At 42.9% G+C, this 27784-nt stretch overlaps 1 protein-coding gene and 1 non-coding gene across 2 annotated transcripts; one reads left to right on the top strand and one right to left on the bottom strand.

Moving 5' to 3' along the window:
- The first annotated feature begins 785 nt into the window (after positions 1-785).
- DNTTIP2 (deoxynucleotidyltransferase terminal interacting protein 2) lies at positions 786-20472 on the top strand. Its single transcript, XM_049772316.1, has 8 exons — positions 786-878; positions 3662-3664; positions 9139-10730; positions 12187-12325; positions 14706-14801; positions 16330-16494; positions 17644-17753; positions 20366-20472. Exons 1-8 carry the CDS (start codon positions 807-809, stop codon positions 20457-20459), a joined length of 2271 nt encoding a protein of 756 aa, XP_049628273.1. The 5' UTR covers positions 786-806; the 3' UTR covers positions 20460-20472.
- Positions 20473-26264: 5792 nt separating this feature from the next.
- Positions 26265-26349, bottom strand: TRNAR-UCU (transfer RNA arginine (anticodon UCU)). The gene is given in 2 exon segments: positions 26265-26300; positions 26313-26349. It is a non-coding gene; the product is annotated as a tRNA-Arg (tRNA).
- Between the last annotated feature and the right edge of the window lie 1435 nt (positions 26350-27784).

Genomic DNA, 27784 nt, shown 5'->3' with positions numbered 1-27784 from the left:
TTCTTCCTTTCCCCCTTTAAAATATTTCACAAAAGCGTGTTCTAGTGTTGGGGTCGGGGATAGCACTCCATCCTTTATTCCAAAAGAGAATAAAACCGGCTCCCCGGGCTTGTCATTCTCTTCCTTTCCCTTCAAATATGCATCAAATAAATACAGAACTATCTTTCTCTCTAGATATCGCTTTCCTTTACTATTTAATATTTCTGCCTATTTCCAATCCCCGTTAGATTCTGTCTAGTTCTTGCTTTTAGTGTCCAAGTTCTGGAGACCTAGCACAGATCTCTACCTTCGCCTCACCTTTAGTTACATTTAACGTCACAAAAAAGGCAAAGTAGTCTGCATTTTTTAAGCATTAGAAATAACGCAAAGGAGCCGGAGAGATAGCACAGCGTTAGGACGTTTGTCTTGCAAGTAGCCGATTCGAATAGTGATTCGAATCTCGGCATCCCACATGGTCTCCCGAGCCTGGCAGGAGCAACTTCTGAGCGCAGAGCCAGGCAGTAACCCCTGAGCGCCGCCGGGAGAAGACCAAAAACAAAAACCAAAAAAAAATAGATTTGCTTCTTTTTGACGTATGAAACGTCAACGGGACTCTTAACAAGTGTGGGCCCAAGGATGTTCAACTAGTCGGACAGCACGGAGACGACGCCGAGACCGGAAGTCGAGCAACACTCACAGCTGGAGTCTAAGTGGGCGGGACGGACGCCGTACGAACTCTCGCGAGAACGTGCGCGGCGCTGCTCTGACGCACTTCCGGTGCGCCAGCGAAGCAGGTGGCTTGTTGGCTCCAGTGTGCGGGATCCAAGATGGTGCTCACCAGGTCGGCTCGGCCTCCGGCCACCAGACAGGTGGTGCCGGCTGGGAATTCGAGACAGAAGGTAAGAGACCGAAGGTTCCCTTGTGACTGCTCGCTTGCTCTCAAGGCTCCGGGCGGGCGGAAAGAGCGACTGGCTGCTTCTCTCTGCACCGGCGGTTCCGCTGGTGTCGCAGCATGGGAAGCACCCTGCTGGCGTGGTGTTGGGCACTTTGGCCCTTTCCCTTGACTGTCGACCCGGCACCAGGGAAGATGGATTTGCGCAGCCGCGGGTGAGCCGGCGGAGTTGAAAGATGCTCCGTTTTCACGTGGGACTGCCGGCCTTGGCCTGGCTCGCCTGTCACTGCCTAGTTCTGGGTGATGGAGTATAGACTCAAGAGTGTTGGTCAAAGCCCTTCGGTGTCAGTTCTGGGTCTCAGATTGAGATTTCAGGCAACTCAGACCCGGGAAGGGAGGGAACCGCTGGGCATATTTTGACTTGGATGAAAATTTTCTTCTTTCAGTGATGGATTTTGCTTCTCGGAATTAGGTTAGATAAATGAGGCAGGATCCTATATAGGCAGATCAAATCTAGAATTTTAAGTTTTTTAATTTTTTTTTGTAATATATTTATTTAAGCACCATGAATACCAACATGTTTATAGTTGGGTTACAGTCATTAAAAAGGACACTCCCCTTCACCAGTGCAACATTCCCATCACCAATGTCCCCCCATCTCCTGCCTTCCCTCAACTTTCTTCAATTCCCTTGCTTGTATTCAAGACAGGCATCCCCCATCTCCCCCCTTCCCCCATCTGTCTTCCCTTCCCCTGCTTTTATTCAAGACAGGCATTTGATTTCTTTCACTACCATTCTCAAGATACTTGTTTGTTTGTTTGGTTTTTGTGTGACATCTGGCAGCGCTCAGGGATTACTCCTGGCTTTGCGCTTAGAAATCACTCTTGGCCGTCCCAGGGAACATGGGATGCCAGGAATCGAACCAAGGTACGCCTTGGGATGGCTGCATGCAAGGCAAACGCCCACTACCGATGTGCTATCTCTCTTGCTCCTGTCATGATAGTTGTTAGTGTACATATTTCTCTAACTTCAATCACCACTCTTTGTGATAAGCTTCATATCGTGACCTGGTCCTTCCAGACCTTATCTCTATGGTCTCTGGGTATTATTACAGTACTGTCTTTGATTTTTCTTAAATCCCACAGATGAATGAGAATATCTCTCTCCCTCTGACTTATTTCACTCAGCATAATAATTCCCATGTCCACCCATGTATTGGAACATTTCCTGACTTCATTTTTCCTGAAAGCTGCATAGTATTCTATTGTGTGTGGGCGGGCGGAATATATACTACAGTTTCTTTAGCCGTTCACCTGTTGTCAGGCATCTGGGTTGTCTTCAGATTCTGGCTATTGTAAATAGCGCTGCAATGAATATAGTTATGCACAAGGCATTTTTTTTTTTTTTTTTTTTTGGTTTTTGGGCCACACCCGGCGGTGCTCAGAGGTTACTCCTGGCTGTCTGCTCAGAAATAGCTCCTGGCAGGCACGGGGGACCATATGGGACACCGGGATTTGAACCAACCACCTTAGGTCCTGGATCGGCTGCTTGCAAGGCAAACACCGCTGTGCTATCTCTCCGGGCCCTGCACAAGGCATTTTTAAATTAAGTTTTGTGTTCCTGGGGTATATCCCTAGAAGTGGTATAGCTGCATCATATGGGACCACAATTTCCAGTTTTTTGAGGAATCTCTATATCATTTTCCATAAAGGCTGGACTAGACAACATTCCCACCAGCAGTTAATGAGAGTTCCTTTCTCCCCGCATGCCTGCCAGCACTGATTTTTGTTTTTTCTTTTCTTGTGATGTGTGCCATTCTCCGTGAGATGGTACCTCATTGTTATTTTGATTTTCATCTCCCTGATGATTAGTTATGTGGAACACTTTGTCATGTGCCTTTTGGCCATCTTTATTTCTTCTTTGAAGAAGTGTCTGTTCATTTCTTCTCCCCACTTTGATGGTGTTAGATGTTTTTTTCTTGTTAGTCAGTACCTTGTATATCTTAGATGGGTGAATAGTTTCTCTCATTCTGTGGGTGGCCTTTGTATCCTAGTCACTGTTTCATTTGAAGTGCAGAAGCTTCTCAGTCTAGTGTAGTTTTCATTTGTTCATCTCTGCTTCTACATGTTTGGACAGTGATACTACTTAACTCCTTGAAGATGCCTTTAGTCGCAATGTCATTGAGTGTTTTACTTATGTGTTCTGATATATACCTTGTGGTTCCAGGCCTGATACCAAGATCTTTAATCCATTTGGATTTGACCTTTGTGTATGGTGTTAGGTGGAGGTCCGAGTTTGCTTTTTTTGCATGTGACTGACCAGTTGTCCCAACAGCACTTGTTGCAGAGGCTTTCCTTGCTCCATTTTGTGTTTCTTGCTACTTTATAAAAGATTAATTGATTGTATGTCTGAGGGGCATTCTTTGAATACACATGTCTATTCCAATAAAAACCATGCTATTTTAATGACTATTGCTTTGAGTATAGTTTAAAGTTGGGGAAAGTGATGCCTCCCATCTTCTTCACCTAAGGGTGTTTATTTTTTTTTTTTTATTTTTTTTTTTTTTTTTGTGGTTTTTGGGTCACACCCAGCAGTGCTCAGGGGTTATTCCTGGCTCCAGGCTCAGAAATTGCTCCTGGCAGGCACGGGGGACCATATGGGACGCCGGGATTCGAACCGATGACCTCCTGCATGAAAGGCAAACGCCTTACCTCCATGCTATCTCTCCGGCCCCAAGGGTGTTTATTGTTCCAAATGAATTTTAGAAGTGTTTGATCCACTTCTTTGAAGAATGTCATAGGTATCCTTAGAGGAATTGAATTAAATCTGCACAATGCTTTGGGGAATATTGCCATTTTAATGATATTAACTCTCCCTATTTATGAACAGGGTATGTGTCTCCATTTCTTTGTGGTCTCTTATTTCTTTTTTGTTTTTTTTTTTTTGTTTGTTTGCTTTGGGCCATACCCAGCAGCCCTAAGGGGTTACTCCTGACTCTCTGCTCAGAAATCGCTCCTGACTTGGACTATATGGGATGCTGGGAATCGAACCTGCATACATCCTAGGCCAGCTGCATGCAAAGCAAGCGCTCTACTTCTGTGCTAACATTCTGGCCTCCTGCAGTGATGGTGAGGGTGTGCTGCTTCCTCCACACTCAGAGCTAACGGCCAGATGTGACCCAACATGTGACACACGGGTCCCACACACACACACCCACCACCACCACCGCCCCTTGCTGGCCCCTGTGGTTGTTTCTGAGGGATGGAAGACGGGATGACGCAGCCTGGGGGTAATCTCTCCTCAGCGGTTCCGCCTCAGAAGCAGCAGAACAAAATCCAAACTTGGCAAAGAGCCACATTCATTTTGGCCGGGAGCCGAATGCAACTTGAGAGCCATGTGTTCGCCACCCCTGCTCTGGGCTCTGTGCTCCTTCAGGCAGGAATCGGGGGGGGGGGGGATCATATGGGATGCTGGGATTCAAACCACCATCTGTCCTGGATCAGCTGCATGCAAGGCAAATGCCATACTGCTGTGCTTGCTATCTCTCCAGCCCCTGGGATTGTTTTCTTGTTTTTATTTTTTTTTTTTCTTTTTCATTTTTTTTCCTGGTTTTTGGGTCACACCGGCAGTGCTCAGGGGTTACTCCTGGCTCTACATTCAGAAATCGCTTCTGGCAGGCTCGGAGGACCATATGGGATGCCAGGATTCGAACCACCGACCTTCTGCATACAAGACAAATGTCCTACCTCCATGCTATCTCTCCGGCCTGGGATTATTTTCTTAATGTCCATTTCTTCTCTATCATTATTTGTGTATAAGGAGGCCATTAATTTTTGTGTGTTAATTTTGTAGCCTGCCACTTTGCTATATGAATCTATTGTTTCTAGAAGCTTTTTGGTAGAGTCTTTAGGGTTTTCTAAATATAGTAACATGTCATCTGCAAAAAGTGAGAGGTTGACCTTTTTCCTTTCCTTTCAGGATACCCTTGATATCTTTTTTTTTGTTTGTTTTTGGTTTTGGTTTTTGGGTCACACCGGCAGTGCTCAGGGGTTACTCCTGGCCCTGTGCTCAGAAATCGCTTCTGGCAGGCTCAGGGGACCATATGGGATGCCGGAATTCGAACTACCCACCTTCTCATTGCAAGGCAAACACCTTTTCTCCATGCTATCTCTCCGGCTCAGGCTCTTTGTTTATCTTCATTGAGAATAATATTTACCATTGGCTTGTGGTAGATGGCTTTACCTATATTGAGAAAAATTCCTTCCATTCCCATCTTGTTGAGAGTTTTTTTTTTATCATGAATAGGACCATATTAAATGCTTTATCTGCATCTCTACATAAGATCATACTGTTTTTATTATTTGTTGATATGGTGTATTACATTGATTGATGTTAAGCCATCCTTGCATCTCTTAAATGAAACCTAAGGTCATGATGTATGACTTTGATGAGGCATTGGATCCTGTTTGCTAGGATTTTGAGGATCTTTGCATCTGTGTCCATCAGGGATATTGGACTGGATATTTTCTTTATCTGGTTTTGTTATCAGGGTAATATTAGCTTCATAAAAACTATTTGGGAGTGTTTCTGTTTGTTCAGTTTCTTGGAGGAATCTTAAAAGTATTGGTAGTATGTCCTTTTGAAAGATTTGAAAGAATAAGTTAGTGAATCCATCTGGGCCTGGGCATGTTTCTGGGAAGACTTTTGATTACCATATATACTCGAGTATAAGCTGACCCCTCCCCCCGAATTTTTCCCTAAAACCTGGGAAAACTTAGTGACTCGAGTATAAAACGAGGTGGAAAAATGCAGCAGCCACTGGTAAATTTCAAAAATAAAAATATATACCCAAAACAATTACAATAATTGAGTAATCAGCAAATAAGTAAATACATGATTACATTTACAATACATGTTTGTTTGATATACTGTATACCATTAACATACCACATTAACCCATAGTATTCAGTGGTAACTTTAATAAAGTGAATAAACCATATAAGACAGTAAAGCATTGTAAATAAATGGTTAAAATTTCTGAATCCTGGGGCCAAAGCATAGCAGTAGGATGTTTGCTTTGCAAGCAGCCGATTCAGGATGGACCTTGGTCGAATCCCAGCATCCCATATGGTCTCCCATGTCTGCCAGGAGTGACTTCTGAGCACAGATAGTTACCCCTGAGCAATGCCAGGTGTGACCCCCCCCCAAAAAAAAAAAACCCCACATAATCCATAAATAGATCAAAAGAGCAGTAGAGTTGTAAATAAAAATAAAAATTATAAAAAAAAATCTTGAATCCTTATATCCCCAAACCCCTGATTATAAGGATTCAGGATTTATAAACATTTATTCAGGACTTTACTGCTTAAATGGGTTTTTTACTTAAATGTGCCATTGAATATTGTGGGTTAAATAGTTCAGTGACATACAATTCAGTTCAGTTGTCTACCTCTTCAGCTCAGCGGTGACTTGTGGACTGAGCTGAAGCACTGCCCCTCCAGCAGACAGCAGAAGACGTCTTTTGATTTGGTGTGCACACTGAATCACATAACCTGTATGACCCGAGTATAAGCCAAGTTCAGGTTTCTGACACAAATTTTATGCCAAAAAACTTGGCTTATACTTGAGCATATAATGTACCTTTTTAATTTCCTCAGTAGTGATGGGTCTGTTTAGATATGCTTGATTCAACCATTGAAATTATTATTTTGTTTTGTCTTGTTTTAGGGTCACACCTGTTGACGCTCAGGGGTTACTCCTGGCTATGTGCCCAGAAATCGCTCCTGGCTTTAGGGGCCATATAGGACATGGGGAATCAAACCTAGGTCCGTCTTGGGTCAGCTGCATGCAAGGCATTTCTTCCAGGTTTTCTTGTTTTATGGCATAGTTTCTCAAAGTAGTCTCTGATTACCCTTTGAATCCTTGTAGTATCTGTAGTGATTTCCCCTTTTTCTTTTCTTTCCTCCCCCACCCCCCCCTTTTTTTTTTTTGGTATGTTTTTGGACCACAGATAGTGGTGCTCAGGGAATACTCTCTTGCTCAAAAATCACTCCTGGCAGGCCCAGGGGACCATGGGGATTGAACCCGGGTCTGTCCTGGGTTGGCCACATGCAAAGCAAATGCACTGCTGCTGTGTTATCACTCTGCCCCCACACTTTTCATTTCTATTTTGGTTTATTAAGTTTCTCTCTATTTTTGTGAGTTTTGCTGGTTGTTTATCGATCTTGTTGATTTTTTTCAAAGAAATAACTTTTGCTTTCATTGATCTTTTGGATTTTCACTTCATTAATTTCTGCTCTAAGCTTTGTTATTTCCTTCTGCCTGCCTTTTTGATTTTTTGATTGATTTTGTTGACCATTTTCTAAGTAGTGTCATTAAGTTATTTGTGTAGGTCCCTTCCTTTCTGATGGGTGACCCCAAAAAAGCCAATGCATTGGAGATCCTACATCTTCTTTTTTTTGGTTTTTGGGCCACACCCGGCAGTGCTCAGGGCTTACTCCTGGCTATCTGCTCAGAAATAGCTCCTGGCAGGCACGGGGGACCATATGGGACGCTGGGATTCAAACCAACCACCTTAGGTCCTGGATCGGCTGCTTGCAAGGCAAACACTGCTGTGCTATCTCTCCGGCCCCATACATCTTTATTTTTAAACCCCAGATCTTGGAATGGCTTTTCATAAACAGTTACTATTAAGTTTAAAGTGAATATAAATTTATTAAATATTTCATTAAAATTAATAAATTGGCAAACAAAATGGTTCCAGAAAAAAAATCTCATTTTGAAATTTCCAAGAGCTTTTCTCCTTTCCTTGATGCTGTGTGCCTAAGTACCCAATGTGTAAGTAAAGGCAGGTCAAGGAGAGGAATGGACTAGAAGTTGTAACATCTGAATTTTTGTTTTCATGTTTTGTGGGTGCCTTCCTGCAGGACACCAGTTAAGATGTGGTTATTTGCTGGCGAGGTGGCGCTAGAGGTAAGGTGTCTGCCTTGCAAGTGCTAGCCAAGGAAGGACCGCGGTTCGATCCTCTGGCTTCCCATGTGGTCCCCCCAAGCCAGGGGCAATTTCTGAGCGCTTAGCCAGGAATAACCCCTGAGCATCAAACGGGTGTGGCCCGAAAAACCAAAAAAAAAAAAAAAACAGATGTGGTTATTCTTTCTTGGAGGGAGACACAAACACAAAGACAGATATGACAGACAGACAGACAAAAGTGGGAAAAGGATTCCAGCCAAGACTGAACCCAATTCCGTTTATTGAAACTCAAGACCCGGCTTAAATACTTTTTTGTGAGCACAGTTCCACTCGTTAATATGTCAATAAGAGGTAGATATATTGAACAGGACAAATAACAGGACCCATTGGCAGGTGAGATGGAATGTGCAGATAATGAGCTCTGTCTCCATCAGGTCAGGGATGTACTGATAATGGAACCTATCTCCAGCAGGTGGGATATACAGATAAGTGGACCTTATAGACTAGACTTAAGTTTCCCAGGACCAAAGTCCTGTGCCTTCTTTGTTTCTAAATGTTTACATTTAATTCTTGAGGCTACCTGCTTTGATCATGACTTTCTGTTGGTAGCCCTTAAGCCTTGAATCTTAAATGTTTACTTTTAATTCTCGAGGCTGCCTGCTTTTATAGCTCTGTGTTTGTTGCCCTTAAATCATAAATGGTTAACATTCAGTTCTCAAATCTGCCTGCTTTTAGCAAAATTCTATGCCTGCATTTCAACCCTGCATTTTCTGCCTGTTCTTAAAGGTGCCCATCAATGTTTAATGTGGTGGTTGCTCTTGTGTTAGGTTTTTTTTTTTTTTACTGTGGTTCCTTTAGTGCCTTTTTTTGTTATTTATTGGGGCAGAGCCACACCCAGGCAATGTTGGCAGTTCCTTAAGCTTTGTTGGTGATGGTTGATGGTGTAGCTGTGGTGTTTACATACCCTGCAGCAGTGCTCAGAAGTTTGAATTCCATTCCTGGTGATGCTTGGATAAGTGCTTACTGATTGCACATCTTTTTATGGTGCTCACTCTTATCTGACTGTGCAAGTGGAAATTCCCCTGGATAACAGAGTCACAGGCACTAGAGCTACTAGGATCACACTCAATACATGTAGGATATCAAGGATTTGAACCTTGAGACCATACACTTGGTTCCCATAATATTCCTCCAGCCCTCTTTATGCCCTCTTAAAGGTTACTCCCGAGGCAGTATATACTCACTTTGCCCTTGTATCAGTTCTTCCTGAAGAATAATATTTTATTTTTGACTTACAGACTTCTGCTAAAACCAAGGAAGTAAATCCAAAAAATGAGAATGAATCTGAACCTGATGATCCAAGTACTGATGAATTGCAGGATCAGACCACTGAGAGACAAAGTCCAACTCCTAGAACTCCACCTAAATCTAGAAAGAGAAAGAGTAGAAACGCAGACCCACTGCTAGAAAAGACCAAACCATCTACTGACGGAGAGATCTCTGAAGCAGAGTCAGAATGTTCCTCTGAGACTGAAGTTCAGGAGACCATATTAAGAGTAACTAGGAGAAGGCAAATTTTAGTTGTGTGCACGCCTAGTGTGAGGAAAAAGGTAAAAGATGTTCCTAAAAGTGAGTCTAATACTGAAGAAGTCTCTGACGCAGAATCACATGTTTCAGGTGTCTCTAGAGTTACAACTCCCACAGTAAAAACTACAAGAACTAGAAAAAATAAAACCAAATCTGTAATAGAGCCAAGACAAGAGTCAAATGTGGAAACAATTTCTGTTGCTGAGTCATCATGCTCAGATGCTTCCACATGTTCTGGAATTGAAATTAGGAGAACAACGAGGAGTGTGCAGCGAAAATTACAGTCACAGACTGAAGAAAAAAATACAATGGTACTAAGAAATGAAAAGCACATCAAAAATGTGCCTTTGGATTCAGGAGATTCAGTTATTGGACAAACATTTCATGATTGTGATTTTGATAACAAGTTTCTCCGCAGAAATTCAGGAGAAAAACTAATAGTGCATAAATGCCAATCTCTTACTGTAGGAGGGGAAAACAAAGCTGCTGATCCCGCTCCCAAAGAAATAACAAATCAGAATTCTAAGAGCTTATATGAAGAGTCCAAAGAAAGTGATGAAAAAGAAGTGAGTGAGAAAAATTCATGGTTAAAGAGCCCATCTGAACTTCAGAACACTAGATTTCAACAGTTAATTTCTCAAAGGCATTCAACCCCTCAAAATAGCAAAACCACATCAGAATCCTCAAATTCGGACGGTGCTATTATGAAGTCACTAGCCAAAACATTTGAAACTGTGGAGATGAATGGAGGATGTGACGAAAGAATGAACACCATGAAATCAAGTGATCTGAAAGAATTGGATATGGGTGAGAGTGATGAAGAAGAACGTACAATGATAGCTGTCAGTAAAGACACGAATGAAGAAAAGGTTGAAGAAAGGGATGCAGATTTAGAGTGTAATACTAAACTGTATAATTTGGAGTGGCACACACCTCAGGAAAAAGAGGATTCTGTTCTGTTAGTCCTCAGCAGCGATGAGAGCCAGCAGTCTGAAGACAGTGAGGATGAAGAGGACACTGTGTGTTTTGTTGACAGTTGTGGTCAACAGGAGTCATTAATTAGAGACTCTGAAAATACATCCTGCGACAATTCCTTGTTTGTAATCGATAAAACTCCTGGATTGAGTTCTGATAAAAATTTTTACTTGGATGAGAAAGACAAGGCAAGTGAGATTGCCAGTGAGGAAGGAAGCGAGGAGGAAGAGGATGGAAAAAGTGAAGAATCATCATCAGACCACGAGAAAAGTAAAGATAGTGAGTTTAGTGATGAAGATGACTTACTCAGTAATACAAAATCTAAACTGTAAGTTCTTCCCTTTTTTCTCAGTAATTTTGATTCATATTTTAAATTGTCAGTTAATTGTAGAAGTGGAATTGAAAAAAAGTACTGCTGTGGACTAACCTGTAATCTCATCTGTCATTAATTTTGTATTTCTTTTTGGCTTTGTGGCACACCAGCTGGCTCAGCTGGCACACTCCTGGCTCTGCACTAAGGGACCACTCCTTGTAGGGCTCATGAGACCATATGATATGTTGGGGATCAAACCAGATCCACTATGTGCAAGGCAAGTGTTGCAACACTGTACTAACTCTCCGGCCCTTTATTGCCTGTTTAAAAGGACTAATGTTAGGGCCAGGAGATAGGACCACAGTTAGGACATGCACCATATGATTTCCCAAGCTCAGTGTGGACTGGGTGTGGACCTGGAGGCACCTGTGCACCACAGGGCCCAAACAGCACTGCATTCTCAAGGCCCTAATGCCAGCCAGTTACTGGCTAAGTATGGCTTCTGGCTCCCTCCAAATAAGAAAACATAGAAGACTCATTGGTTTGTAGACATTACCAGCTGCCTTTATTGAATGTTTGGTTAACTGTGGAGTTCAGAATAGAAGACGAACCTGTCCTTTTTTTTTTTTTTTTGAGTTTTGGGTCACACCCAAGAGCACTCAGAGGTTACTCCTGGCTTTATCCTCAGAAATCGCTCCTAGCAGGCTCGGGGTACCATATAGGATGCCAGGATTTGAACCATCGTCCTTCTGAGTCAAAGGCAAATGCCTTACCACTGTGCTATCTCTCTGGCCCTAGAACCTGTCCTTTTTAATTGTTGTTTCAGAGATATATTTATTTACTACCTACATGTGAGGTAGTTTGAATTGCTATCCAAATGCTGTCCACCTCTCTTTCCTGTAATTCTCTCATAACAACCCTCTATGAAGTTGCCTCATGAAATCTATTGGCATATTATATACCCTTAATCTTCTGGATGAATGAATACATTTGCAAGTATTCCTCAAAAGTTATTTTATTTGTATTCACCTCAGAATTTCCTTCTAAATGATTTTCTAGTGTGTATATGGGGTGGGGGGTGGGAATCTCTTGATTGCAAGGCATGCTTTTTACTGTACATCTTTACACATTCCTTACCAATTAAAAAAAATCTTTTATTGTGGCTGGAGAGATAGCACAGCAGTAGGGTGTTTACCTTGCACGCAGCCAACCCGGGAGCTGGTGGTTCGATTCCAGGCATCCCCTACAGTCCCCAGCCTGCCAGGGGCAATTTCTGAGTGCAGAGCCAGGAGTAACCCCTGAGCTCCACCGGGTGTGACCCAAAAACCAAAAAAATCTGTTATTGACTGGGATTGTAACTTATATGTTTTGAGTGTGTGAGGCCCCAAGTTCCATCTTCAAAACAATAAGTTTTATACATCCTTTTTTCTGTTTGATTTAATTAATTGATCTTTAATCATTTCTCTTTCAGCCTGAAGTTGACAAGCAGCAGCATAGACCCTGGTCTAAGTATCAAGCAACTGGGTGGTTTGTACATTAATATCAATGCGAATAAATTACAGTCAAATAAGAAAACTCTTACACAAATCAAGGAAAAAAAGAAAAATGAGGTAAATTATTTTAAGTGTTCTAATTGGTTTTCATAGAACCAACTAATTACTTCCAGAAGTGATTAAGAGTTTAAGAGTATTAAGAGACTCTTTTTTTTTCTGTAGATACTAGCTTACGCTATTTTGATTATTCCCCTTTTCTCAGTCTTTTTATTTTTCTCAGACCATACCTAGTGATGTGTAAGGGATAGGAGTAGATGGGAAGAACATTATCATAACTCTTGTATGTCAGAGGTTAAGGCTCTGGTACCACATAATCCCTCAAGCAAGCTCCGAGTAGCCTCTGCATATAGCTCCAAAGCAGAAATCAAGCCTCCCTTTAAAAAAGAGAACGAGAGAGAGAAAGGCCTGAAAAATTAATGCAGGATCACATTGCCCTTGAGCCCACCAATTATCACAGGGGTTGAGTTTTTCTTTTACATTACTCTACTTTTATGTTCACCTGTAATCGGGCTCATTTAAATTATTACTGAATCATGCGGCATCCTTTTCTAGCAAGTAGAAATGTTCTGCAAAGGCAATACTTAAAATGAGGGGATTTGTAGTCAGAGTAAACCAGAAGAAAATTACTGGAGCCAGGGAGATGGGTCAAAGAGCTAGAGCTCATGCTTTAAATTTGAGAACCCTGGTTTGACCCCCCCCAACGTTCCCCCAGGATCTTGAGGATAACCCTCCTCAGCACCCCCCCCCCCCAAATAAAAGAAAAAAACTTCTTTCTAATAATGCCACTTTCCTTCAGAAGATCTTTTGCAGGTTACTCTCTGATAGGCTTAACATTATAGCCCAAGGTTAAGCTGACTGTTGCTCTGTTAGCTAGATATTTGTCTGGGTGAACCTGCCAACTCCATTTTGAGTCTGTTTTTTTTTTTGTTTTGTTTTTTTTTTCCCTGATTTTTGAGTCAGGATTTATTTCTGGCTCTATGCATAGGGATCACTCATTGGAGCTCAGGAGATCATATGGGTACCAGGGATCAAGCCTGAGTTGGCCATGTCAATAACCCTACCTGCTATTTTTTATTTTTATTTGGGGGGGGGGGTTGGGCCACTCCCGGTGACGCTCGGGTTACTCCTGGCTTTGCGCTCAGAAATCGCTCCTGGCTTGGGGGATCATATGGGACACCGAGTACCCAGGTTCGTCCTGGGCAGCCGCATGCAGGCAAACACTCTACCGCAATACTATCGCTCTGGCCCTATTTTTTATTCTTAATCTTCTTGAAGACTCTTGAAGTCAGAACTGCTGTTCAAAGTACTGTTTCACATTGTTTCCTGGTCTCCTGTGATTTTTACCAATCTATTAGATCATGACTAGCTTGTTCCTTTTGGGGGTAGGGGGGGCACACCCTTGCAATGCTCAAGGGATTTCAAGCTCAGGGCAGGTCCTGGTTCACACACCTTAGGTTGTTCCATTTCATTCCTCTAAAGCTATGGTTTCATAGAATCTTTATGCTTGGGCATCAGCTATTTAAATGTGGTGGTCAAAACTTTGAGAGAATGCAATAAAACAGGGGCATTACTCACAAGTAAAAACAGAATGATTCTCCTCCCTCTCAAAAGTACATTGGAGTGTACTTTCAGAGCTGTCGCCTAGTCTCCCAACAGAGAGAGAGAACCTGTTAAAAGAGCCACTGTTGTAATTTCAAAGACTTAGTGATCTTATATAACTTAGTTTCAACCTAAGTTTTACTATTCCAGGCTAACATGTGGTGTGACTTATAACACATACACTTGCTTACATGGAAGACAAAGTCTATGACAACTTTGGCTATGGGACAGGATTTTTGTATAGCAACTAATTCAATAGCTTCTTATTTCAAGAGTAAACTCTTGGGGCTGGAGAGATAGCATGGAGGTAAGGCATTTGCCTTTCATGCAGTAGGATAGTGGTTTGATTCCTGGCATCCCATATGGTCCCCCGAGCCTGCCAGGAGCGATTTCTGAACGTAGAGCCACGAGTAACACGAGTAACCCCTGAGCACTGCTGGGTGTGACCCAAAAACCAAAACCAAACAAACAAATAAAAAAGAGTAAACTCTTATGACTAAAAACCATTAGCATCTAAGGATCCTTTACTACACAGGCAAAGTTTAATGTATTTGTAGTAAGCATGGGAGATATTTCCCCTAAAGCCAAAAATACTTTTTTTTTTTTGGTTTTTGGGCCACACCCATTTGAAGCTCAGAGGTTACTCCTGGCTATGCGCTCAGAAATCGCCCCTGGCTTGGGGGACCATATGGGACACCAGGGATCAAACGCGGTCCGTCCTACGCTAGCGCTTGCAAGGCAGACACCTTATCTCTAGCGCCACCTTCCCGGCCCCGCCAAAAATACTTTTAATGATACCTTGATGTTTAATTTTAAAGTCAATTTAATGTTTTAATAGCTTCTGCAGAAAGCTGTCATTACACCTGATTTTGAGAAAAACTACACTGTCCCACCATACCACGAATCACAATATCAACTTCAGAAAAAACGCAGAGTAAGTGTGGTGATGTATTTAAAATGTTCATTTTACTACATAGTTTCCACTTATACATATGGTTAGATGATATTTACATATTGATATATACCTGTGAAGAAAGTTGTTACACATTTCTGGGACCGTTGATATATTTACATAAGCATGTTTTTAGGGGTTTTCATAGCATGGAGTGCATTAAATAATATTGTTTTTTCTGCTTTAAAAATACAACTAGTGGGGCCGGGCGGTGGCGCTGGAGGTAAGGTGCCTGCCTTGCCTGCGCTAGCCTAGGACGGACGCGGTTCGATCCCCCAGCGTCCCATATGGTCCCCCAAGAAGCCAGGAGCAACTTCTGAGCGCATAGCCAGGAGTAACCCCTGAGCGTCACAGGGTGTGGCCCAAAAAAAAAAACCAAAAAAAAAAAAATACAACTAGTATCCAGGGTCATTGTCCATGCCTCTTAGTTTATAGCTGCTGCACCAAAAGCTATGGGCACTGTTCCAATATAATACCCTCATCTATTAAATCTGACTCTTCAACTAATAACTATAAAGGTCAGGGGTAGTGCTCAGGCAATGCCTTCTCACAGAGCACATTCTGGCACATGGCAGGCACTCAGTATTTGTCCACAAACAAAATGAGACAAATACCTTTCTAGGAATTTCCAAAATACACCATTTTAATTTTAGAAATACTGCTTTCTGGACTATGAGAGTGAATACTGAAAATGTTAATTTTATAGGGAACCCACCACCCCACTCCAACCCCAAAGTGAAAGCATTTGCAGGGTTGCCAACTTGATGGTGTGAGGAGGACTAGGCATCATTGAGGACTGAACCTAATTCTCCCACATGCTCCAGATGACAGAGCATGCGCCAGCCCTTTCTGCTATCTCTCCAGCCTACTGGAAACATTTTTGTGTATTATCTCTTGTGCCAACTGGCTTTGCATAGTACGAGTTGATACTATTGAGTGATTTTCCAGCAAGTTTGTACTTTTTACTAAAATACAAAATAAAAATGGAGGCATCTTTATCTACAAAGCTGGTCTTCCTGTGCCTAACCATAGCAATCACTCCGACTTAATATTTCCTTTTATGAGACATTATTCTGGAGACTAAAAATCCTGTGGTAGTGTTTTAGGGCTGTGCCCAGCACTGTACTCGGGGGTCACTTTTTTAATCAAGATTCTGTAGGTTACAGTGCTGCTAATAATGATATTTTATGTAAATAATTCCAACACCACATCTATCACAAATGTTCCCTCTCTGCCAAGGGCCCCAATACACCACCACTACCCCAATTCAGTGGTGTAGATCAGGTCTCCCATTATGTTGCCTTTGGATCATTATTGCTACCTTGCAATAATGTAAGTTCAGGGGTCACTTCCGGCATTGTGTGGGGAGACCATGTGGTTCTGGGGATTGAAAGTATTGAGATAGCTCATAATCTTACTGTTTTTAATTCTTGTGGGTTTTTTTTATGTTTGGAGGGAAAGTGCGTAATTTTTACTGTGATAGCTAATCATTTTGATATCTGAATTTCAGAAAGAACGACAAAAAACAGCAGGTGATGGCTGGTTTGGCATGAAAGCACCAGAATTGACAGATGAACTAAAAAATGATCTGAAAGCATTGAAGATGAGAGCTAGCATGGACCCAAAAAGATTTTACAAGAAAAATGACAGGGATGGTTTCCCCAAATACTTCCAGGTATGAAATAAACAGAATCATTATGGTTATAGTTCATGGATTTGAGTTTGGAATGTACTTTTTTCTCTTAAAATAAATGAACATTTATGACACATACATATATGTATGTAATATATCTGTTTAGACTAAAATCTGGCTAAACAGGCACTATTTTGTAAAGGTTTTCTATGTAGAGAGATGATTATAAATGTTCATTAGATATCGTTATTAGCTCTTCATAAGAATAAGCAGACTCAGGCTTCTGACTTTGCATGTCATTTTGCTTAATGAAATTTTACCCAATCTGAGATTAGAGCAAAAGTATAGTAGGTAAGGCACTCAACCTACCTGAGTTCAGTCTTCAGAACCCCAGCAGTAATCCCTGAGCACCGCTATGTGTGTTTCCAAAATAATTTTGCTTAATCTACTCCAAATTAAAATGTCACCCTATACAAAAGTCTCTTGCCTCCCTTAGGAAGATTTTCAGCTTACTATGTGTAGATTGCCTATGGCACTGGGACCAGATAATTTATTTTTTGTCTACCTAGCACCTGTCATATTTCCCTGGTACATGATAGACAATTAAATGTAGGAACAAATGCAAAGAGGTCAGTAAGTATTTACAAACGATCTAACCTTAAATAAGTATAAGGTAGAGATTGTGTCTATTTCATTGAATTGTGAAAGTAAAGCAAAATAATTGGTCTGTTTAGCTTTTCTTTTAAGTTACTCTGTTCATCTAGAATTTACTGTGCTAGTTAGTTCTAAACCCTAATGAAGAAATGTCAATGGCACCAACTGTGCAGACTGAATAGGCTACTTTTGTTTAAAAAAAATTACCTAACTTAAATATTGGTATGATGATAAGCTTATTTTCCATTTGTTCTTCTCTGTAAGTATGTATTACTGCTATCTTGAAATAAGAAATCGGGGCTGGAGAGATAGCATGGAGGTAAGGCGTTTGCCTTTCATGCAGGAGGTCATCTGTTCAAATCCCAGCATGCCATATGGTCCCCCATGCCTGCCAGGAGCAATTTCTGAGCATGGAGCTCAGGAGTAACCCCTGAGCACTGCCGGGTATAACCCAAAAACCACAAAAAAAATTAAAAAAAATAAGAAATCAACTTGTCATCCCAGGTCTTTGATGATTTATATCAATAATTTTTATAGATTGGAACCATTGCTGACAATCCAGCTGACTTCTATCATTCACGGATTCCCAAGAAAGAAAGGAAGAGGACTATTGTGGAAGAACTGCTGGCTGATTCTGAGTTCAGAAGGTATCAGACTTTGCTTTACTTCCTAATATGCATGCTATCCTTTATACCAGGGGTCTCAAAATTGCGGCCCACGGGCCATTTGCGGCCCTCCATACAACATTTTGTGGCCCTCGGGCCAGCCTTCAAATAGCGCAGTATTCGCGATTATTTGCAATAAAAATTGCATTAGTAAGAAAAAAATTGTATTAAGCATTTGCATACCCCAAGCAGTTCCGTTCGGGGTATGCAAATGTTTAATGTGATTTTTTTTTTCTTACTAATGGGATTTTTTTATTGTGAATATTCGGTAAGCGAATAATCGCGAATACTTTGCGCCTAGCGCAGACATCATTTCCGCTGCTCCTGCCCGCTGTCCCTTGCATTATCAGAGGCCTAAGGGAGAGAAGTTTATTACAGAATTAGATTTTGTCATACCTTCATCATGACTTCATCAAAGCCTGCAGTGAAGAGAAAGATTGATGACGAGCACAGACAATTTCAGGAAAAGACGTAGTATTTCTTTGTTGAGCACAGGGCCATCCCCGCATGTCTTATTTGCTCAGAGAAAGTTGCAGTGCACAAGGAATACAACTTGAAACGCCATTATTCAACTAAACATGCTGAGGAATGTGCAAAATATCAAGGAAATGAGAGAGCCAAGAGAGTTGCCAGTCTTAAAGCATGTCTAATGAGGCAACAAGATTTCTTCAAGAAAGCAACCAAAGAGAATGTTGCATCAGTCGAAGCTAGTTCCATGGTTAGTGAGATGATTGCTAAGGCAGGGAAACCATTCACAGAAGGAGAGTTTGTTAAAAAATGCATGTTACAGGCTGCAAGTATTATCTGTCTGGAAAAGGTCAGTTTAGCAAAATCAGCCTTTCTGCTAACAGTGTGGCAGAGTGCATTTCTGACATGTCAAGTGACATCATCAACTGTGTGGAAAAGCCAAATGTTTTGATGCATACTCAGTTGCTCTTGATGAGGGCACAGATATAACAGACACTGCGCAGCTCACAATTTATGTCTGTGGTGTTGATTGCAATTTTGAATTGACAGAGGAGCTGCTCACAATAATTCCAATGCATGGCCAGACCACCGCTAATGAGATATTTCGGTATCTGTGTGATGCCATTGAGAATGCAGGTTTGCCATGGAAGAGGTTTGTTGGAATAATAACGGATGGAGCGCCATCGATGACAGGGAGGAAAAATGGACTGGTGGCACTTGTTCAAAAAAACCTTGAAGTGGAGGGTGTAGAGAAGGCCATTGCTCTTCACTGCATTATCCATCAGCAGGCCTTTGCAGTAAATGCCTGCCGTGTGACAATGTGATGTCTATTGTTGTGAAATGCATCAACCAAATCAGATCCAGGGGCTTAAAGCACAGGAGGTTCCATGCTTTTTTAGAGAAAATGGAGTCAGAATATGGAGATGTGCTCTATTTCACCAAGGTACATTGGCTCAGCAGGGGAAATGTCCTGAAAAGATTTTTTAGTTGAGAGAAGTGAAAGCCTTCAGGGAGAAGGATGGGAATGCTGTTTCTGAGTTGAGTGATCACAAATGGCTCATGGACTTAGCTTTTCTTGTTGACATCACACATAAGTTGAATGTCCTAAACAAGATGTTACAAGGCCCGGGGCAGCTTATCAGTGCTGCCTATGACAACATGAGAGCATTCTCCACAAAACTTGTGTTATGGAAATCCCAGCTCTCTCAGACAAACCTTTGCCATTTCCCAGCATGCAAGGAACTTGTGGATGCAGGCATACCATTCAGTGGTGAGAAATATGTTGATGCTATTTTTAAGCTAGAGAAGGAATTTGATCACAGATTTGCAGACTTCAAAAAGCACAGAGCCACTTTCCAAATTTTTGTGGACCCCTTTTCCTTTGATGGGCAAGATGCCCCTCCTGTGCTTCAAATGGAGCTCATTGACCTGCAGTGCAACTCTGATCTCAAAGCCAAGTTCAAGGAGATTAGTGGAAAAGCAGACATGCTTGGGCAATTTTTGAGAGAATTGCCCCCCAGCTTCCCTGAGCTTTATAATAAATGGAATATATGTACTGGATATATATGTATATAAAATGCATCATAATTTTTTATTAGTACAAATACCCCAGAGACAGAAGAAATAATTTCAGAAATAAGGAAAAATATGATCTTAATCTTAGCTTTAGCACAGATTTCAATTTTTAAACGGGGGAAAATGCTTTCAAACAAAGGATATTTTGTATTTAGGAATTTTTATTTTGGGAAGGGGGCATGTACTGTACCATTGGTGCTCAGGGCTTACTCTTGTCTCTAAGGTACAGGCAAGTGTCCTACTTTCTGTACTATCACTCCAATCCTATATAGGAAATTCCTGTTTAGACAGCTCTTCCTTTAAAATGTTGAAAATTCTAATTACTGCATTATTAGTTTTCAGTGATAAATTAGACTATGACTTTTCAAAGCCTACTCGAAGAAAAGTCTGCAGTATGTGATGGTAATATTTTGGTTTAAGGACTCCATTAATCTTTCTCTAAAAAATTTTACTTTATGTATTTTTGGCCAAATCCACCAGAGAGGCTACCTTAACATCAAATGTGTGGTGTGTCATACTTTAGAACTGACAAGTTTGATTTTCTTTTTTAGATATAACCGAAAGAAGTACTCCGAAATCATGGCTGAAAAAACAGCAAATGCTGCAGGAAAGAAGTTTCGAAAGAAGAAGAAATTTCGCAATTAAAATTGACAAATCACAGGCTCCTCCCTTATTTACTTGGTATTAATTATATTTTATGTGTTTATTTATTTGGGGGGGTACACCCGTAGCGCTCAAGGGTTATTCCTAGCTCTGCACTCTGAAATCACTCCTGGCAGTTTCGGGAGACCATATGGGATGCCGGAGATCTAACCTGGGTTGGCCTCGTGTAAGGTAAATGCCCTCCTACCCAATGTGCTACCCAGCCCCCACTAATTATGTTTTTTTGTTTTTTGTTTTTGGTCTTTGGGGTACACCCGGCGGTGCTCAGGGGTTACTGGCTATCTGCTCAGAAATAGCTCCTGGTAGTCACAGGGGACCATATGGGACACCAGGTTTCGAACCAACCACCTTAGGTCCTGGATCGGCTGCTTGCAAGGCAAACACAGCTGTGTTATCTCTCTGGCCCCCACTAATTATATTTTTAAAGACTAATGTCATCAGATAAATTAAAATGGACTGGCCTCGTTTTTATATAGATTGGGGGGAGGCGGGTTTTGGGTCACACTTGTCGATGCTTGGGTTATTCCTGGCTCTGTGCTCAGAAGTCGCTCCTGGCAGGCTTGGGGGACCATATGGTATGATCCATCCTGTGTTGGCCATGTGCAAGCAAACCACCTTACCACTATGCTATCGCTCCAGCCCCTATGAAGATATTTTATTTGGGACTTCAGAACCATTCAAATGTCCATTGGAATAATTAGAGCTGTGTCTATAAAAGACCCCCCCCCCCACTCATCCTTAAAAGATGATTTGGCTCTTTTTCCCCAAAGCTAGGGTTTGAGCCTAGAGCCTCATACATGCAAAGCAGTGAGTTATGTTTAGAAAGTATCAAAATTGCTAACACTTAAAAAAAAAAAACCAGACAATCCAAGATATCTAAAAAATCTTGTAATCACTTGTGTAGGGGGGAGTGTGTTGTGGGGAATCTAGACAGGATATTCCCATTTGTCAGCTGCAACTGCAGCTCTAGATCATTGCTAAGGTTAGGATACAGACCTTACTGCCAACATAGGAATGGTAAATGGCAAATATAGAATCTGACAAAATAAAGCTACAACAACAACAAAAGGTTTAAGAGATAGTGAGCATGACCTAGAAAGTTTGGGGTTAAACATAGAAGAAACTACGAAGATGTTTTTCTTGACAACTGAATCAGGAAAACAAAGTCAATGTCACTCAATATCTTGGCCAGAAAGCAGTTCCCTAACATCTCAAATGGCACAGGATGCACAAAAGGAATGTTAGGCATTTCTTCTCATTGTTTCTATCCTATATAATGCCTTTTCCCCAGCCTACTGCTTCCTTAAGGTTTTCAGTAAATTTGAGATCTCATGTTGCATATTTATTTGGTATATAAACACATAGTAATAGAATTGATATTCATAGGTAGGTTGAAGAAAGTATGTATGTCTGGCATTTTTATTTTTTGTAGAAATACTTGGGACTGGTGATGCTCAGCAATAGGGTTTATACCTTATGTGTGAGGTTAAGTGTGAGGTCCTGGATTGATCCTTGTCATTACAAAAAAAGTTCTGATAATTAAGGAAGTTTTGCCCTCTTCTGGGTAAAACTGAGTATTTCCAGAAAACTGTTTACAGACATTACTTTAGATTCTATTACCAGCCTGTAAAAATACTCAAAGTCGCCAATCATTCCATTTTGATACCATCAGGCAATTGAGGACACATTTTCTTCAAGTATATAAAAGTGTCTGATTTTCATGCTTCTGACTCAAATACTAGAACAGGCAGAATAAAACCTGCAGTTAGGGCAAATGTTTTCATTACTAGCACATTGTATAGGGAATCCACGGTGAGCACAGCTTAACCTGCTTAACTTTTCCCATATAGCTACACAGAAACATTTGGAAATAAAAGGCATTAATAGGAAAGAGTATTCCGTGCCAAATCCAGTTCTGACTCAATCTCAGAATTAAAAATTGAATTACATTTCAAATCCATGAGCTTTTATTCTCTCCTAGGTTCCTTTTTATAAAATGTTACATACTTTTTTGTAAGTCACCTTATGTAAGAGTATGAAGATGGTAAAAGTCAGAAGAAAGTCTTAGTTCCAGTCTTTGTATCTGTTGTACCTTTTTAGTTGTTTTGTTTGGGGGCCACACTTGGCAGTACTTAGGATTTACTCCTGGCTCTGTGCACAGAAAGTATTCCTGGTAGGCTTGGGGAACCATATGGGATGCCAGGGATCAAACCCAGGTCAGCTGCATAACCACTGCTATCCAATTCTTTTTGCCTTTTTTTGGTTTTTGGGTCACACTCAGCAGCCCTCAGGGGTTACTCCTGGCTCTATGTTCAGAAATCCCTCCTGGCAGGCTGGGGGGGACCATATGGGATGCTGGGATTCGAATCACAGTCCTGCATGCAAGGCAAACGCCCTACCTCTCTGGCCCTCATTTTACTTCTTTTGGGGGTGGGAGGGGTCATACCCAGCAGTGTTCAGGGATTACTCCTGGCTCTATGCTCAGAAATCACTCCTGGCAGGCTGGGGGGGACCATATGGGATGCCAGAATTCGAACCACTGTCCTGCATGCAAGGCAAATGCCCTACTTCCATGCTATCTCTCCGGCCTTTCATTTTACCTTTTTTTTTTTTTTTTTTTTTTTTTTTTTTTTTTTTGTTTTTGGGCCACACCCAGTAACGCTCAGGGGTTACTCCTGGCTATGTGCTCAGAAGTTGCTCCTGGCTTGGGGGACCATATGGGACGCCGGGGGATCGAACCGCGGTCCGTCCAAGGTTAGCGCAGGCAAGGCAGGCACCTTACCTTTAGCGCCACCGCCCGGCCCCCATTTTACCTTTTTAAGCAGAGCAACTCAGTTTTTTTTAGGGCCAAAGTACTGTAAGTAGGGTATTTGCCTTGCATATGGCCAACCCAAGTTCATTCTCCAGCAGCGTTCCATATGATGAAATATGGAATATTTGAATTCTTGAATTCAAAGCCAGTAGTTATTCCTGAGTACTGCTGGGTATGGCAAAAGTGGGGGCAGCCAATCCAGGATGGATGGTGGTTTGAAGCCCAACATCCCATATAGTCCTCCGTGCCTGCCAAGAGCGATTTCTGAGCGCTGAGCCAGGAGTAACCCCTGAGCACTGCCGGGTGTGACACCCCCCAAAAAAGATAACCTATGCAAGAATAATCATAAACCTATTACAAACAGGTGGTTTTCTTTTACATATAGGTAAATGAATTCTTTAATTGAATCATGAAAAGATAGTTACAAAAATGTTCATGATTGAGTTTCAGTCATACAATATACAACACCCTTCACCAGCACATGTTTACCACCACCAATTACCAAAACCCCAGTTTCCTTACTTCCTGCCCCCGCCCCACTGCCCTCTCCCCTGCCTGTCTCTATGGTAGACATTTTTCTTCTCTTTCTTTTTTCTCCTTTTAGACACTATGGTTTGCAACATTGTCACTGAAGTGCTTATCACTTTATCTCCTTTCAGCATCCAGTTCTTGTCCAAAATAATCATTTCCAACAATCATTGTCATAGTGGTCCCTTCTCTGCCCTAACTGCCCTGTTCTTTGTGGCAAGCTTCCTACCATGAGCTAGTCCTTTTGGTCCTTGACTCTATTGTCTCTGGATTATTAGTATTAGTATTAGTATTATTACTACCATACTCTATATTTACATCCCACAAATGAGTGCCATGATTCTATGTCTATTCCTCTCCTTCTGACTCTTCACTCAGTAATAATCTCCATATTCATCCAGATATATGTAAATTTCATGACTTCATTTTTCCTAACTGCTGCATAGTATTCCATTGTGTAGATGTATCATTGTTTATCTACTCATCTGTTCTCAGGCACTTGGGTTGTTTCCAGGTTCTGGATATTGTAACTAGTAGCAATGATTAAAAGGAGTGCAGAGGACTCTTTTGCATTGTGTTTGGGGGACATACGGTTTTCTTAATAAAATAAAACACTAAAAGGAAGGAGCTGGAATGATAGTACAGTGGTAGGGCATTTGCCTTGCAAGCAGCCAACCCAGGACCGACCATGGGTTGAATATGGTCCCCTGAGCCTGCCAGGGGCAATTTCTGAGCATAGAGCCAGAAGTAGCCCCTGAGTGTCGCCAGGTGTGACCCAAAAACTAAAAGAAAAGAAAATGCCTGATTTTGCAGCATAAAAATGAGCAAAAATAAATAAATAAATAAATAAATAAGAAAGAATTCAATATATGAAATATATTCAGCTTAACTCATAATAAAAGGCATGGCTTAAGAAGGAAATTATTATTAATGGTTTTTAATGGGGCCGGAGAGATAGCATGGAGGTAAGGCGTTTACCTTTCATGCAGAAGGACAATGGTTCGAATCCTTGCATCCCATAGGGTCCCCTGTGCCTGGCAGGGGCGATTTCTGAGCATAGAGCCAGGAGTAACTCCTGAGCACTGCTGGGTGTGACCAGTTTAAAAAAAAAACAAGTTTTTAACAACTGTTTGATAACATTTGGGCCGTGGGCCAAAGGTCATTCACATGCTGCTGGTGAGAGCAATATGGATACACTCTGCAAGAGAACAATGCTGCAGTGTCTATCAAAGAGGAAGTAATACTATGACCGAGCAACCCAATTCCCTAGGTATCAAGTCCAAAGGTTTACTTGCGCTTGTGTACAATAATTCACTGAAGCATTGCAATAGGAAAATATTGGACCCCTAAATATGCAACTCAGAAATATGGAACAAGCAAGATGGCTCTGCTGCATTAATAAATGAACGTGCTAGCGGTGGAGATTTGCAATTGTGTTTTTAATAATTTTGTGTGTGAAGTGGTACCAGGGATGGAGCTCTTCAATGGAGCCACACCCATGCCTCATAGGTGTTTTTAAACAGGTGCTGATTACAAGGTGCCCAGTATCTTGTCAATAATGTCAACAAATACAGAGGGTCAATGTTGGCACGTGCTGATTATGGAATCATAAAGTATTTCCAAGAAAGCATTGCATCAATGCTTTGAATAGATAAGTCCTAGACTGATGTTTGGGAGCAATTGTGTCTTTTCCTGACAATTTTGGGGTTTGTATTGAATTAAGTTGACGATGAATCTTCGTTATTCCCAGAGTTCATCCCCCTTGACTAATCTGGTGCAAGATGAGGTGAGAGGACCAGCCAGCCAGCAAGAATTAAGCATTGCAGACAAGGAATGCCCTGGGTGGGTGGAGGCAGGAAGTCTGCAGAGAAGTGCAGATTCCATTAGAGTTCCGGGGCGATGCCCAGAGATTTATTTACAGTTCGGATTTACGATCCCGAGGACTTCAACACGGGCCTTTTTTGGGGGGGCGGGGGTACGTGGCCCTGTACCGCACAGCTCGTGAGGGGGGGCGGTCCTCGGCTCGCCTCTTGTTATCTATCAGAAGCCGTTACGTTCTGGGCCAAGGGGTATGTGTGTGAGCGCTGGGCCAAGGGACGGTGGTCTCCGAAAGCAGCGCTCGAAATTCGAAAGCAGGCCCCGAAAGGACCTTGCTCCGCCGCCGACCACAGCCACGCTCCCCACTTTCTTGCAGCAGACTCTGGAGGAGCCCCAGCACCGGCCCGGAGCCACCGTGCTCCAGGAGCAAAGGAAAAAGTGGGGGGAAAGAGTGGTTCAGGAACAAGAAAGACAAAGGGGATTGCAGACGCTGAAAGAAGCAGGGACTGGGAGCCGAGTGCACGATCTTTTAGAAAAGGAGGCCTCGTAGAGGGATGACCGAGGAAGGAAGGAACTAGCACGAAGAACAAAGGGAGTGGTTTAAAAAATAAAGGAACCGCAAAACGTAGCGACTCCGCCGGGACTCGAACCCGGAACCTTTGAATGCCTTCAGCCTCTAGAAGTCCAATGCGCTATCCATTGCGCCACGGAGCCACCTGTTGGAGTCTCGGCGCATCTGCCGAGTTAAGCCAGAGGCGACGGCCCCGCGCCCTCCCACCACCCGGTGGCTGGGCTCGCCCGTCGTCAGCGAAAAAGCAGGCCCCGGCCCGGCCGGCCCGGCGGTCGCCCCCAAACCCAGCCGCCCGGGCCCACCCTGCTCCCGGAGGCCGTCTCTACCCGACTCGGGGCCAACCCGCCAGCTCAGGGCGGCCGCTCCCGCCGGCTCTGGCAGCCTGGTCTCCAGTGGGCGCCGCCGTGCACGCCCGCACGCGTCCTCCCCGGCTCCCGTCCTGCCCGCGTGTCCCCGCCTACCGTGTCCCTCCGGCCCCGCAGGCCCGAGCCGGGCCCGGAGCCGTTCATTCGATGCAATTCATTCATTCACGTCGCGCCTCTCTTGAGCTGGGACGCAGGCGAAGGCAGCGGCCTCTCGCGGCTCCCGCGCAGCTCAGGGCTCCAAGCATCTGGGCTGCGTATTTGTGCGTGTTTATTTGGCACGGGGGCTGGGGGAAACCTTGGGAATGGGGTGCATCTTGCAGGTTCCCCCTCCTCCTCCCGGGACCCGGAGACGAATTTCCGAGAAATTCGGATGGTGAAAGCTCTACGCTTCTGCTCAGAGCGCATGCACCCCAACACCCCAATCCCGCATCCCGTGGGGGGGGGGGGGCACGGCGGCCGAGCTGCTGCAGCCGTTCTGGCGAGGGGGAGGGGAACTTCCGGGGCTGCACCCCGCAGCCGGAGGGGTGTGGAGGTTTTAAGGGTCCAACTCCGCATTTTGAAGGCTCTTGTCACCGAGAAACGGAGGGAGGGAGGGTTGGGAGGGTCTCCAGGTGGGAGTCCCCATCAGCGTGACCTCCATCCAAGCCATCCGGAGTGGTCCAGCGAGCCTCTTTTATAGAGGATGCGGTTGCTAGGCAACAGCTGCGCCCGCTCCTCCAATCAGATCGCCGCTCTCCGAGCCCCGCCCACCCAGAAAGTGCGCGCGCCGGCCGCGAGCATCTTTCAGGCCCTGCTCGTAGTCGACTGCTCACTAAGCCGCGGGGGGTCAGGCTTCAGCTTCTTCCAGCCTGTAGCGTCCGGCACCAACGCAAAGAAGCCTCTGTTCGTGCTCTGAAGTGGGGGAAAAGACTTCAAGGTTGAAGCCTCTATTAACTCTAGTGAAGACACAATTTGGTCCTTAGTATATACTTTATGCACTCCAATTGGCCCTCAATGTATTATTTTTTATATTGATTAACTGACATCGTTATTATTTACTAGGTAGATTTATTTTTACTTCTAGGTATAACAGCTCTGCATGTGATGCTGGGAGTAAACTAAAGACATCATATCTGTGAGGAATGTCCTTCAGAATTGAGCAATACCCTCGGCTCTGAATCTCAAAAAATCGAAACATTTTCTTACCCTGAAACTTAAAGTTCCTCTGTACACA

This window comes from Suncus etruscus, chromosome 4 (assembly GCF_024139225.1).
Source record: "Suncus etruscus isolate mSunEtr1 chromosome 4, mSunEtr1.pri.cur, whole genome shotgun sequence".
Classification (NCBI taxonomy): Eukaryota; Metazoa; Chordata; class Mammalia; order Eulipotyphla; family Soricidae; genus Suncus; species Suncus etruscus.
Note: the sequence above shows the minus strand (reverse complement) of the source record. Positions and strands in the feature narration are given on the sequence as shown.

Bases quoted from the DNA above. Each gene is read 5' to 3' on its own strand.
- DNTTIP2 (XM_049772316.1), top strand. From the start codon at position 807: ATGGTGCTCACCAGGTCGGCTCGGCCTCCGGCCACCAGACAGGTGGTG. The intron at 12,326-14,705 runs GTAAATTATTTT...ATGTTTTAATAG, and splicing joins AGGAAAAAAAGAAAAATGAG to CTTCTGCAGAAAGCTGTCAT. The intron at 14,802-16,329 runs GTAAGTGTGGTG...TCTGAATTTCAG, and splicing joins AACTTCAGAAAAAACGCAGA to AAAGAACGACAAAAAACAGC.